This window comes from Euprymna scolopes, chromosome 45 (assembly GCF_053919585.1).
Source record: "Euprymna scolopes isolate OS-2025 chromosome 45, ASM5391958v1, whole genome shotgun sequence".
NCBI lineage: Eukaryota > Metazoa > Mollusca > Cephalopoda > Sepiida > Sepiolidae > Euprymna > Euprymna scolopes.
In genome coordinates, this window is record NC_136526.1 from 39451913 (window position 1) to 39467768 (window position 15856).

The 15856-nt window shown below is 31.6% G+C and overlaps 1 protein-coding gene across 1 annotated transcript; it reads left to right on the plus strand.

Annotated features, from left to right (window-relative positions):
- The first annotated feature begins 1468 nt into the window (after positions 1-1468).
- LOC145269083 (uncharacterized) lies at positions 1469-12438 on the plus strand. The gene is made up of 5 exons (XM_080124680.1): positions 1469-1526; positions 2577-2732; positions 8006-8145; positions 11107-11246; positions 12284-12438. Exons 1-5 carry the CDS (start codon positions 1520-1522, stop codon positions 12408-12410), a joined length of 570 nt encoding a protein of 189 aa, XP_079980806.1. The 5' UTR covers positions 1469-1519; the 3' UTR covers positions 12411-12438.
- The last annotated feature ends 3418 nt before the right edge of the window (positions 12439-15856 follow it).

A 15856-nucleotide genomic window follows, 5' to 3' on the forward strand; every position in this document is an offset into this window, starting at 1 on the left:
AAAACGAAATGTAATAAGTCCTCAGACGTACCTTTCCATCATACAGTATATCGATACTCTGTGGCTGACTGTGATAGCTTCCGTACATTTATATCAGATATCCCTCTGCGTTCCATGTTTAGAAAGAACGTGTCCTCTATAGTATCAAACCTGATGGAATGGTTAATTGTCTGTAGAGACCGCTTCACAACTTCCCCAAAAATCCAGAAAAAAAACTAACAGCCAGCCGTAGTTCTCTCCAGAATGTGCTACTGCCATTGCGAACAGAAATCATTTGTTTCCATCGATTTCAACGTAACAGATGTAGTGAGACTAAAGCCGCCTTCAGGAATTCCAGCGATAAATAACGCAAGAGATTTGTATGCACAGTCCGTAAAGTCCAAAGTAGCAATGCAGCGGCTTGGTTCCAAGTTTAGGCCAATAACAGAGTGCTGACCAGAAGCGTGGGCTGTATACAAATCGTTATAAATGGAACTTGATTAATCTCCACACATCGGGAAAACTCAAACTATTTATCAAGAAGCTTTTAGTTAATTCCACGCTACGCGATCAGAGACACCCCCCCCCAACTCTCGTTTTTCTTCATATTCTCTTCGGGAGTTCATATTGAGAGAAGCACATCTAACGGGTTCATGTAATACAGGGATTACGATGATGATGACAATACCGAGGGGGCTTCAACCGGCCGAGCGATGAGCTCAGGAACCCAAGCCTTTTCAATTACATAGTCTACACTAATCCCTTCGTTTCTAAGGAGCTTTCCTCTCGGCCTCTCCTGATTCTCTCTCCGGCTCTCACTGACTCTCTAACTTCGAACCCTAGATCCTTATAATGAGAAATCTCCTTCGTTTATGACGTCAGAAGTGTGTTCCATAACGTGATTAATTTCCACGCGGATCCATATATGTCTGTCCAACACACTTTTGGCAAACAAAGAATCCTCAATTCTAATTGTTTAATATCTAACCTATTTTTAAACAATATTTTTTTAACTCGCATTGCCCATTCTTTAACTGACATATTTCATATCCATATTTCTAAAAGAATCGACGGATTTTCTGACATAAACAATATTTAACTATTTCTAATAGAATTAACAATGGACTGAAATCCTAAGACTTCAGTTTCCATTATCTTTAACACTTGCCTTCAGGGTTCGATTCTAGCTTTTTCCTTATATCATTTTCACTTATCTAGTTGGTCTTCTTACTTACATGAGAAGGGGACAGCCCTTTCATGTAACATATGTAGGAGAGACACGAAAAAGATAGTCAGAATGAAATATCGATATTATTATTATTAATATTATTATTATGATTATTATTATTTACATATTACAAAGTCATCTATGACATATTGAAGAATTGTTCATTTTTATACGGGGATTTTCAATTTACACACGCTTTTCTTTTTTAAATATTCACACGTAATATTAATCATCACGTTTTTTTTCTCTCTGCTTACAGATGAGGAAGCAGCTAGTTTTTGCGATCAGACATTTAAAAGCATCGACGCGGCCATGAGTGGTAAGTGTTTGTGTTTTATACAACCTTCTGGTGATTAGAGGTTTGTACAGTATAAATAGAATGCTGCAAAAATATGAGACTAGAAGTGTGACCCAACGTTGCCCGGGATTGAATGATGATCATCGAATATTTCACGTTCCTATATTTTTATTGTCATCGAAATGTAAAAAAAAGTATTTTAATGGTGAATGCTCTGACGAACTGCAAGCACGACATAAATACTCTCGACAAACCCGACAAGCAGCTAAATCCCACCACTACTCATTAGAGATCCCTAGATGTAAGAGCTTTCTACTCCAGTAGTTTCTTCCCCAGAACCGCTAGACTTTGGAATTCCCTAACGTTTTGATTTAGGCACAGATAAAGAGTGGGGAAAATTACTGACAGTGGTTTCAGCTAGACTAGTGTTTTTTGTTAAAGATTGGCAAGGGGGGTAGAGATTGGATCTAAGACGAGCGCTTGCCATGGAATTAACGATAAAATAAAAACAGGCTTGCAGCGTCCCTTCTGTGGGCGAGAGGTTGCAGGGAAGAAAAATCATTATGTTTTGCAAGTGTTGTCTCGATATAAAAAAAATTTTGATCGAGTTTTAAAAGAATTGTCAAAAGCAACATTGAAGACGAAAACATGCGCAATGTGTAAGGAGATCCAGATATCAGACTTCTAATGATTGAACTTTTAAATCATCTTTTCACAAATTATAACCCTTTAGCTGGAATGGTTTCCGTGGGCATGGCATTGGGATATGAGTAAGAAGCAGTGACACTGTCCATATCACCAGGCAGGACACAGCTTGCTTGGATTGAAACTTACTATATTTACCAAGAATAGCAAATAATCACCAACAGAAAGTAACAACCAAAAATCAACTTAATATTGATTTACTTTATTAGTTTTAAAACAACATAATGGTAAAACGAGTAATAACTGAACCCTTAAGAATCGAATATTTTCAAATGCGTGACAAAATCGCAGCTCAAAGTTTAAGCCCAATTTTTTTATATGCATAGAACAAGTTTTAAAAACGTTTTAATTATTTTTCAATTTTAGTTTACGGAAAAGTCGTTTTGTTCGTCGATAAAGGTGACGTTATTGAGGAAAGAAATGGAACAAAGAAAAGTGTCCAATCCCTTTTCCCTGGAGGTCCCGAATGGGTACAAGCAGCAGCACATTCTGAAAAGACTTTTAAAGCATATTTATTTAAAGGTAAGTCGTTTTCAAAATATCATTTAATCTTCTGGGTAGGAATATTATACAGCATTAAATACGATCACCATTCAATTTCAGTAACTTTTCGTATTCTTTTTGAAGCACATTCATAAGATTCTAAGACATTTATAGAAGTTTTTTTCTTATCATGAATAAATCTCCCGGGTATTAATGGCGTGAACTATCAAATATGATTTGAATTAAACTTCTTACAATTTAATCGAAGTATACATATTTTTACTACTGTTCCTCTCAAACGAACAATATTATATATATATACATACATACATACATATATATATATATATATGCATGCATATATATATATATATGTATATATATATGTATACATATATATATGCATATATATATATGTATATATATATGTATATATGTGTATATATATGTACTCACATATATATATGTATATATATATGTATACATATATATATACATATATATGTATATATATGTATGTATATATATATATGTATAGTGATTGCGACGTATTGTCAGAGGAGTGCCAGTCTTTCAGTCATTGAAAGTCCATGTGCCCGAAGATGACTTTTTAGTCCTGCCAGCGACTTGCACACCCCCAAGCAGACAAAACATTGAAGGCACTCATTGGTATATATATATATATATATATATATATATATATATATATATATATATATATATATATATATAAGTCAGTCCAGCCTTGACAGTCGTGTGTAAAATCAATTTCTTTTTTTCTACTCACATCTTATTTTTCTTTTAATAATATTATTTGAACTCCTTCACTTTTTTCTTGTGAAGTTGTGAATTATTCCATTTCATTATTCTTTTAAAGCATATTTATTTAAAGGTAAGTCTATTTCTAAATATCATTTAATCCTTTGGGTAGGAATATTGTACAACATGAAACACGATCACCATTCAAATTCCAGTAAGTTTTCTAACCTTTTTCGAGACATATTCATAAGATATTTATATTTATAGAAAGTGTTTTCTTCTCATGAATACACATTCTTTCCATTTTCGCTCCTTCGCCCTTTACTTAACACCTGAGGATGATTCGTGAACGAATCGAGACCGCTCGTGACAGTAACAGCTATGGAACCTTTATTAATATTTTCGATTTTGATATGAAAATGACTTTACGGAAAATCGAAAAAAAAATTTTTTTTTAAGTCATGAAGCCAGATGTCTCCGTTGCATTCAACGTTTGCTTAGATGGGAAAATGCTGCCTAAATATGCCACTTTCATATATATATTTGACATTGGCATATTTAGGCAGAATTTTTTCATTCAAGCAAACATTAATAAATGCAACGGAGACACTTTGCTTTATGATTACTTGTTTTCGATGTTTCGATTTTCCGTATAATCTGTTTTATATCAAGATTGAAAATATTAATGAAGATTCCATAGTTGTTACTGTGACGAGCGCTTTCGATTCGTCCACGAATCAGCTTTAGGTGTTGAGGAAGCAAAAGTGCGAAGGAACGAAAATGGAAAATAAAAATTGAAAAGGAAAACATGCATTAAACCGCGTCAGGTGATTGTAAGTTAAAATCTATAAAGTCGATGAAAAGTCGATTAAAAATATAGATCGATTAAAAATTCGATTATTAAAATCAGCAAGTTCGTTTGCACTGTTGGCAAAGTCCGTCCCTTAGGCACTACGCAAGGCATTTTAACATATTGCTGCTTTTCTCGAATGCTATTTATAGTAAGGTGATGACTTCTAATATATGACGCTTCAAGAATTATACTGTTTTTCTACGCGAAGAGATAATCGAGAAGTCTATTCATATTGCATAGAAACTTCAGCATCTTCGTTCAGCCAAGGAAGCAGGACACAGAGAACAGATTTTAATGGTTACAGTCCGTGAAAAGATAACTCATGATTTTATGAACCTAAAAATATCGCTTATAAACATTAACATGTGTGTTTGTTTTTTTTATTTTTTGTAAGGGAACTTTTTTCATTGGCATTTTTTTTTATTTTGTAAATAAAAGAAAATTGACATCCCGAAGTGTAGATTTCGTTTCTGAATGCAAATTAAATAGTGAGTGACAATAAGTATTCCAAAATTGTCAGCACAATTTTATTCGATAATTTTCTTCTTCTTCTTCTTCTTCTTCTTCTTCTTCTTCTTCTTCTTCTCACTTTCGGTCGACGGTGATTTTGCTGATAACGGCTAAACATAATGGTTTTCTCTAGAATTTAAATAAAAACATTGTTATTTCGGAAATAAAGGAACAGTGATCCGTCCCACGTTTTTTGTATTCTTCCGCATGATTCCAGCAAAGTTTAAGTTATTAGTCTCATCATCAGCCTTTCCATCATTCCTGACTTTTTACAATTAAATTTTCACCCCAAACAAAGCACAGGTCCATTTTGAAGTAGAAGTGTTATATGTTATCTTCCATTATTATACTTAAGATGATGAATGTTCTTTTGTAGTTCATGTTATGAAGGATAAGTGTCTTAGAGTGATAGACAGTCTTAGGAGAGTTCATGTGTGTGAAGAGATGGGAGATATGGAGACATTAACATTATTAGAGATGTGGACATTAACACGTAGATGTAAAGAGAGAGAGAGAGAGAGAGAGAGAGAGAGAGAGAGAGAGAGTGTGTGTACATATAAATAAACTTTGAGAGGTGATTCGCTATCTAGATAGACAGACCGATAATTGAGAGGTTTGCATTTATGCCGATGGATTTACATGTTGGCATTTATGCTTTGACAGTTCGTATGAACGGGAGTGTTTGTATAACATAAATAGACACATTTTCTTTCTAACACATATATTTTTTAGATGATGAATTTCAAATAGTTTGTACACATAAATAGACAATACCTTTTTCATGTAATGATGGACACAGGAGACGGCAGTTATAAAAACACATTGAACATTTATTCTTCCCTGACCGATTGAGGGATTTGCGTCCAAGAATTCAAAGCTTCACATATTAAGTTTCAAAGTGACCGTCTCGCTTCCTAGACGTTCGAATTCCAAACTCCAGACTATCGTCTGTCGTTCTCAAACTCCCTCTCAGTTTCTCACTAACTCACTAACTAACTAATTCTCTCTTCCTATATTGAGAAATCCATACATGTCCGGCCACGTGACCACAATTCACATGCCAGCAACATGCGCGAGTCGCACGTTTCTGAACATTCTGATTTCTCAATAACCTATTTTTTCCTTGTTGTTTTCACAAAGGAATTCAACCTACATATCTAATTCATTTAACCCATATTTTATTATCCACATTCTTTTAACAATGAATAGTTTATTTATTATTTATTTCATCAGAATTAACAATTTACTGGACATTCCATTTAAACCTATTGTTCTTTAAAACTTATATCCAGGGTTCGATTTCTGCTTTCTCTCATTTTATTTTCATTTTAACTAATCTCTCTATTTTTATACTTACATGAAAAGGGAACAGCCCTTATCATGTAACAGAAGGCTACTATCGGGGACGTAAGTTACAGGGGTATTATAAAGGGAGATAAGTAGCGAACTGTCTGTTCACATTACGCTTGAACGTTGGGAAAGCAGAATCCCGGAAGGGAGTTCCAAAGTCTAGAAGTTCTGGATAAGAAACTACTGGAGTAGAAGGCTTTCTTACACCTAGGGATCTCTACTGTGAAGGGGTGGGATTTAGCTGTTTGTCAGATTTGTCGCGGTATTTATGTCGAGGGGGTACAAGTGCATGTAGTTCGTCAGAGCTTCACCATTAAAATACTTGTAAAACAAGCAGAGGGATGCAACATTCCGTCGATGGGATAGGGGCTGAAGCTTAGATGACAGTTCAAGACCTATCAGGCTGGCGACTCTCTTTTGCATCCTTTCTAGGAGCGAGAGACTAGCAGCAGATGCAACAGCCCAAATGTGAGAATAATACTTTATACATGGACGAATGGTGGCCTTATAGAGGCACAGGATACTTTCAGGCGTAAGTAATTTTCTAGCACGGTAGAGAGAGCTTACCTTATTCGCAACAGCCTTGGCAAGGCTCTCAATGTATTTGTTCATGTTCCCTGTGAACGTTATGCCGAGGAGATTAAAGGAAGTACTTCAGGTAATGTGTTGTTGGCCAATAGGTGGTAGAGGAGGTTTCTTGCAATTATTGACCAAAACAAGTTTACTCTTGGAAGCATTGAATGTGACCATCCATTTTTGTCCCTATTCCACAACAGATTGGAGGCCTTCCTCTAGTGTTTCTGCAATTTCCTTAGATATGTGTTCATTTGTTTTCCCATAGTGCCTGTTATAGAGCGTGGGGTCATCAGCAAATATGCCCATCTTAGAGACGGTTTTATCAGGGGTAGATCATTTAGGAATATTAGGAATAATAAAGGTCCTAGGGTGTCTGTATACAGGTTAAATCTTCTTCTTCTTCTTCTTCTTCTTCTATTTCTTCTTTTTTTTCTTCTTCCTCTTCTTCTATTTCTTCTTGTTTTTCTTCTTCTCTATTTCTTCTTTTTTTTCTTCTTCTTCCTCTTCTATTCCTTTTTTCTTCTTCTTCTTCTATTTCCTTTTTTCTTCTTCCTCTCCTCCTCGTTTTCTTCTTTTTTCTTCTTCTTCCTCTTCTTCTATTTCTTCTTCTTCCTCTTCCTCTATTTCTTCTTTTTCTTCTTTTTTCTTCTTCTTCCTCTTCCTCTGTTTCTTCTTCTACTTCTTCTTCTTCTTCTTCTCCTTCTTCTTCTTCTTCTTCTTCTTCTATTTCCTTTTTTCTTCTTCTTCCTCTTCTTCTATTTCTTCTTTTTTCTTCTTCTTCCTCTTCCTCTATTTCTTCTTCTGTTTTTTCTTCTTCTTCTTCTTCTTCTTCTATTTTCTTTTTTGTTCTTCTTCCTCTTCTTCTATTTCTTCATTTTTTTCTTTTTGTCTTCTTCTTCTTCCTATTCCTCTATTTCTTCTTCTGTTTTTTCTTCTCCCTCTTCTTTTTCTTCTTCTTCTTCTTCTTCTTCTTCTTCTATTTCTTCTTTTCTTCTTCTTCCTCTTCTCCTATTTTGTCTTCTTCTTCTTCTTCTTCTTTTTCTTCTATTTCTTCTTTTTTCTTCTTCTTCCTATTCTATTTTTTCTTCTTCTTTCTCTTCTTCTATTTCTTCTTCCTCCTTTTCTTTTTTCACATTCTTCTTCTTCATATTCTCTTTATTATTATAAATTTCGGTCGGCAGTAATTTTTTTTTGCTGATAACACTAAATAATAATGGTTTTCTATAGAATTGAAGTAAAAATATTTCGTCTTAATATATTTCAGATGACAGGATATGGGTCTATTTTTCATCTTACAGAGGGATATTTCTTCCACTTTCAAAAATTAAAAATACCAACGAGCATACGTACCAACCCGAATGTGCGATATGGTACTATGAAGATGACATAATATATCTCCTGAAGGTTTGTAACAATTTGCATACGTATATATATGTATATATATATATATATATATATATATATATATATATATATATATATATATATATATATATATATATATATATATATGGGGAGCGGCATGTGTATTATTTTAAAATATAATTATCCACTGCAACGTGTTTCGTCGAATCATCAGATCCAAGCACTCTGATGAGTCGTAGTGGATAATTATTATTTTAATTATATTTTAAAAATAATATATATATATTTGGCCAATAAATATGCTGTTTCAAAAACTTTGAATCTGACCTGATGTATATATGACTTTTAAACGAAGCTGATACTGTTCTAGTTAATATAACCTGACAGAAAGTGAAAACCATCGTTTAGTATCTTGATTTGACAATCGATTTCCATCAATCAACGAAGGATAGGGATCATTATCATCGGCGACCAAAATCAGTAGAAATCAGACCACTCCTGTAATGACCTGATCCATGTTGTTACGGTGAGAAGACAGTTCTGTGCAGTTCTAGGAGGTCCGTCCTGCCAAGCTTCGCCTTCTCTCTTTTAGAAGGGGTTAGTTTATTTCTAATCGCCTGTGGCACTCTTATCGGGGAATGCCGATCAGACTTTCCAGGAACCTTGGTTTCTAAGCTCTAACTAGATTTATTATTTCATCAACTTACGAAGGCGAGACATGTAAGATTTGTTCAGGTTCTCGACGTGTTTGGCGTGGGTGCTGATAAAGATGGTAGAAAACACAGTTGTGTGTAAGTAAGGCTTAATAATAACCACCCTCATATTTGTCTATTTTTCATTCATTTTGAGAAAAAGGAGATTTGTATTTTGGAGCTCGATTAATGTTTCTAAAAATATCGATATAAGAACTTTTTAATCAATCAATTAAAATCTGTTAATCCTCGAAAAATGAAGTTGTTGCCGCGTTAGTCGCATTTAAGAAAACAGTGAAAGTGAATGAAGCTATTTGTAATTCTGAATTTTGGAGATGAGGTATGAACGTTTGTATTGCGTTGATTGTTCGAACAATTATTCACATCTTAGGTGTTATTGGCACAATGTTTCAGTCGTTGAAACCTACGACCTTAATCAGGTTTGAAATCCATGTTTTGCATTGAAAGAATTTTGACACTGGGTTTGAGGATGTGCCCGGACTGTTTTTTGTTTTTTTTTACACACATGAGATGTCTATCAACGGTTTCGTAAAACATTTTTTACACTAATGTTGATAATTAGCGTAGTGATTCAGTAAAAATTGGATCATAGGAACGTCTTAAAAAATATCCTTGTAACCTTTGAGGATTTATCCTATTTTTTTCTTTATAATTTACGGAACACCCTACAACCTGATGAAGGCCGTAGGTTTCACCGACCGAAACATTGTGCCAATAACACCCAAAATGTAGATAATTGTCCAAACAATTAAAACAATACAAATGAAGCTATTTGTTATGAACAATGTCCGTTAGTTTCGTATAAAATTTGAAAATGCCTACTTATTGTATAGCTAACGTGATTTGTGAAAAAGATAATTAGAAATATGATTAATAATATTATGATGGCTAATAAAGATGAATGAAAAATTGTGATTTGTAAAAAAATGATAATTAGAAATATGATTAATATTATGATGGTGATTAATAAAGATGATTAAAAAATTGTGACTTGAAAAAATGATAATTAGAAATATGATTAATAATATTATGATGGTTAATAAAGATGATTAAAAAATTGTGACTTGAAAAAATGATAATTAGAAATATGATTAATATTATGATGGTTAATAAAGATGATTAAAAAACTGTGATTTGAAAAAATGATAATTAGAAATATGATTAATAATATTATGATGGTTAATAAAGATGAATAAAAAATTGTGACTTGAAAAAATGATAATTAGAAATATGATTAATAATATTATGATGGTTAATAAAGATGATTAAAAAACTGTGATTTGAAAAAATGATAATTAGAAATATGATTAATAATATTATGATGGTTAATAAAGATGAATGAAAAATTGTGATTTGTAAAAAAATGATAATTAGAAATATGATTAATATTATGATGGTGATTAATAAAGATGATTAAAAAATTGTGACTTGAAAAAATGATAATTAGAAATATGATTAATAATATTATGATGGTTAATAAAGATGATTAAAAAATTGTGACTTGAAAAAATGATAATTAGAAATATGATTAATAATATTATGATGGTTAATAAAGATGATTAAAAAACTGTGATTTGAAAAAAAGATAATTAGAAATATGATTAATAATATTATGATGGCTAATAAAGATGAATGAAAAATTGTGATTTGTAAAAAAATGATAATTAGAAATATGATTAATATTATGATGGTGATTAATAAAGATGATTAAAAAATTGTGACTTGAAAAAATGATAATTAGAAATATGATTAATAATATTATGATGGTTAATAAAGATGAATAAAAAATTGTGACTTGAAAAAATGATAATTAGAAATATGATTAATAATATTATGATGGTTAATAAAGATGATTAAAAAACTGTGATTTGAAAAAATGATAATTAGAAATATGATTAATAATATTATGATGGTTAATAAAGATGAATAAAAAATTGTGACTTGAAAAAATGATAATTAGAAATATGATTAATAATATTATGATGGTTAATAAAGATGATTAAAAAACTGTGATTTGAAAAAATGATAATTAGAAATATGATTAATAATATTATGATGGTTAATAAAGATGAATAAAAAATTGTGACTTGAAAAAATGATAATTAGAAATATGATTAATAATATTATGATGGTTAATAAAGATGAATAAAAAATTGTGACTTGAAAAAATGATAATTAGAAATATGATTAATAATATTATGATGGTTAATAGACAAATAAATAAACTAGATGGCTTGATTGTGAATTTCTTTGTTGGTGTTTTTCTCTTTTATTTTGTTTTTTTCAGAAGGGATATCTTTACGAATTCAATCAGGACTATAAAGTTCTTGTGCTGGGGGAAAGTAAGCACCGAAGTCCATTAGACAATATTACATGCGCTGCTGCAATATCCTCTAAACAAAATCTTTACTTCAACATCGAAGATGCGTACGTATTTTCATGTTTTAAAATGCATAGCAATTATACGCATGTACCTGCTGACCTGAAACACACGTTCTGGGTTCGAATCTCATGATCGGCAGAAATTGTCACCCCTACACTGACGATTACGTAAACATGAAACACTAATATCTGTTAGTACAAAAACTATTATCATTTAATAATAATTATATATATATATATATATATATATATATATATATATATATATATATATATATATATATATAATAATACTCTCTCCCCTCTCCCTCTCTCTGTATAAATTGGTTAATTTTGATACCTTGACAGCCAAATTTCTGGCCGAAAACCGATGAAAAATATTTTATCAAATCTCAATACCCCTATGTAAAATCCTGAGTGTTTAGACAGAAATTTTAATTGATAGAGTAATTTGATAGGAAAATGTACAGACGCACACAGGCACATAGACTATTATATATATATATATATCGTCTTATTTGTAGTATTCCGAATTTTACTGGGTTTATATAATTGAAAATTCCGTAATCGTTCATATACCAATAAATTTTAAGCCAAAAAGAGATGACTTAAACTGTAAGCTACAAAATTATCATATTTCATAATTGAGCATTCATATATTGTTTTGACAAAACCAAGCCATCAAAGAATGGATGGATAGCAACAAATAGTGTATTTCATCGTTAGTTACAATTGTTTCAAGACTATTCGGACAAATTCAAACATTATGTCTTTTAAAAATTTTCACAAGAAAAGCTGTTCTTCAGACTTATTGAATAAAAAACACTTTAACAATAAAACATTATGGAAACCATTTCCCTTATAAGGAAAAGAAAACAATCGAAAATATTTTATCTGAGTCTCATCCTTGGAAAGTATTTTTTTTAAGATTTATATATTTACCTATTTTCCTATCTCCATTTAAATATATATAACTAAATTTTATCAATAATTCTGACAATATTTTAGACGTTTGCATGCCCTAATGTCTTCATTGAATTCGTTTTTATTTATATTTAATTTTGTATTCTTTTTTTTTTCAGGGTCGCCGTAATGCCAAAACATGAGGGGAGAATCAAAATTTACCGCAGATATGACTTTTTCAACAAAAAGTGTAAAAGTTTACCTGACGGTGGTCACTTATATTATGATTTTGAAGAACAAGTATAAATAAAAATTCTCGTTATTAAAAAAAAAACATGTTCAGTTTCTTGTAATTTTTTTTATGTTAGCAAATACATACAGTTTCCTGTCGCCTATTCTTTTTTTTTTAAGTCTGGGAGTATGATATCATACTTAAGGAACATATACTACATTAACATGAAAGGGGGAGATAATGCAAAGGCTGATTATTTATGGAGAGTAGAAGTTATTTTTTATGTATACTAGCCTGGGTGCCCGGCGTTGTCCGGTGTTTGTTGATGTGTGTTGAGCAAAAAAAAAAGTAGTGGTAGTAGGCAGGCTGGCTCGGACCTGTACCGCGAAGAAGGAAAAGAATGTGAAAAAAAAACGTGACGTCTTTGTTGTTGCGCTCATCGCCAAAACCGGAAGTGACGTGGGTTTAAATAAAGGCTAGACATTCGAAAAGAGGCGATGACTTTCGAAAATATCGGCGAAAAAAACGACCCCCACCTGTAGAAAAGTGCCCAGTTAAGGGTGAATTAATTAATGTTTTTTAGCCAATTTTTCGATATTTGTTGTCCAAAGGTTGGAGCTTCCAAACGATACCGATCTCGTGAAAATCTGCCGCTTCTGTCGAAAGTTTATACAAGACATACATGCATACGTACATACATACATACATTTAAACGGACAGGTGAGATTTATATTATAGATGATTATTTTGATTATTTTTACATTTCCGGATAAAAATTAAAAATTAATTAAAACGTAATTAAATATGGAAAAAGGGTGACATTCGGATATAGTTCTATCTATCTACCTACATATATATATATATATATATATATATATATATATATATATATATATATATATACGTTTTATTATATATATATATATATTATATATATATACATATATATATATATATAACTTTATTATATCACCAGAACAATAAGGAAAATAATAAGGAAAACTAAGAAAAAAAACTTTAGACCATGGCATTTCGAAGCTAAATGCTCCTTGCGAACAGAGGAGAACGGTCAGAACTTGGTGCAATTACCCCAAAGTGTGGTATATATATATATATATATATATATATATATATATATATATATATATATATATATATTTACCGTATTTTGTATATATAAATTTTCTCTTTTTTTTTGTCTCACCACCCCTTTCCTTGATTTCATTTGGTATCTTCATTTTAATATCCTTTTTTCTTCCTTGATTCGTTATTTAAAAAAAAAAACTTGCATATCTTGATTTCTCCACAACCTGATGATTTTTCTTGAAGCTCCATTTTACCCTGGACATTTATATTTACATTTTGTTTTCTCATGGATTACCAATGCATTTCAACAGATTTACAGATGGATTTTTCCTGTTCTGGATTTTACCACCTCTGCCATTGGATTTTAATCATATACTTTTCTCCCCTTTTTCCGTTTCTTGCTTTCCACTAGTATCCCATTAGATTTTTATCATATTCTTTATCTCTCTCCCTCTATTTTATATCTATCTATCCGGTACTTGTTTTCTCAATCTCCCAGAGTCCCTATAAACTGTCTTAAACTGTTAAATGACTTTTTTATGCAAATACCATACACTCCAAATAATTTGTGTCCTGTGATGCATTTCATTGCAAAATTTATTGTATATTTTGCAAATTTTTTCCCTCAGAGGAGAAGAATTGCATTCTTCGAAACTCCATGGAATCAGATTTTTTTTTTGTTTTATCTGTATTCCTTGTTGAATAATAAAAATTTTGTAGAACATTACTTATAGGTTTTTAAGTTGTTTTTTTTTTACTTTCGAAAAATTTTCTGTATCAATTTTTTAAATCTTATATATATATATATATATATATATATATATATATATATATATATATATATATATACTAACATGGGTACCCGGCGTTGCCTGGGTTGACATGAAGTTCCAATTGGAACACACCTGCTATACTAATCACTTTCATCATAGGCAACGTGGATATCCCCACAACAATTCCCAAAAATAAAACATCGCCCCAAAAAGGAAGTATGTAATACCCTCTCCACCAGATATCTCGGCAGAAGGAGTACAAAGAGAATAAACTATTCTCCGGATATTGAGCACTGGAAAGATCCCCCCTCAAAAAAAATAATTACAAATAAATAATTAGCTGATTAGGGAATTTGATTTTCAACTTAGGGTCACTATCGTTCCTTCAGCGAAGAACAGAGCAGATGTGATGAATAATAAAAATTTTGTAGAACATTACTTATAGGTTTTTAAGTTGTTGTTTTTTTTAATTTAAATAGATTTTCTGTATCAATTTCTTAAATCTTATATATATATATATATATATATATATATATATATATATATATATATATATATATATATATATATATATATATACTAACATGGGTACCCGGCGTTGCCTGGGTTGACATTAAGTTCCAATTGGAACACACCTGCTATACTAATCACTTTCATCATAGGCAACGTGGATATCCCCACAACAATTCCCAAAAATAAAACATCGCCCCAAAAAGGAAGTATGTAATACCCTTTCCACCAGATATTTCGGCAGAAGGAGTACAAAGAGAATAAACTCTTCTCCGGATATTGAGCACTGGAAAAAAAAATAATTAAAAATAAATAATTAAAACTTTCGTTTCAATAAAAATAGCAGCAAAGGCCGTGCGATCGCAAAAAAAATTAAATAAATAAATTCCAAAAACAATTAAATGAAATCTTTCGTCATTGTAATGCCCCTCCCCAAAGTGGGGGTTCATTTTGTTTATGAAATTGTTAGATAAAAGTACAGGGTTGTCTCATAAAAATGAATTAGATTTATCGTTATTTTATGTTTTAAATTCCCGTCTCCCTCACCCCTCCCACAAAAAAAAAAGCAAATTGTATTTGTCATGTTTTTCCCTTCCCCCCCCCTCGATCGCCAAACTTGAAAAGATGCTAGGGTTGGCATGTCTCATTGAGCGCTTGATAGCCAATATGTGGGTGCGCATTTTACGTTAAATTAATATGGAAAAGTGATCCCCGACCCTAAAATATTAAATAAAAAGATTCCCGAGTCAGAACACAAATAAAAAGATTCCCGAGTCAGAATACAAATAAAAAGATTCCCGAGTGTGAACAAAAAATAAAAAGATTCCCGAGTGTGAACAAAAAATAAAAAGATTCCCAAGTCAGAACACGAATAAAAAAGATCATTCGGTACGGGCTTTATTTCAGATATTTTCACATTAGATTCAGTTTTTATGTTTTATTAAATTTCCTATTTGTTGACTATTCTTCCGTTTTGTTTTATTGAATTCGTAATATTCGCCGTGGCATTTCCACGGGTCTCGATTATTTCGTTTTATTAATCTTAAGTTTCATAGAATAACAAGTTCAGATACAACTTTGCCGAGCCATTTGTAATCTATTTCATTTAACTTCCGTTCGACCCCGCACCCTGGCACGTGCAAAGGACTCGA

Excerpts from the sequence above, each read along its gene's own strand:
- LOC145269083 (XM_080124680.1), top strand. Across the intron at positions 2,733-8,005 it reads TAAAGCATATTTATTTAAAG|ATGACAGGATATGGGTCTAT; the intron begins GTAAGTCGTTTT and ends AATATATTTCAG. Across the intron at positions 11,247-12,283 it reads TACTTCAACATCGAAGATGC|GGTCGCCGTAATGCCAAAAC; the intron begins GTACGTATTTTC and ends TTTTTTTTTCAG.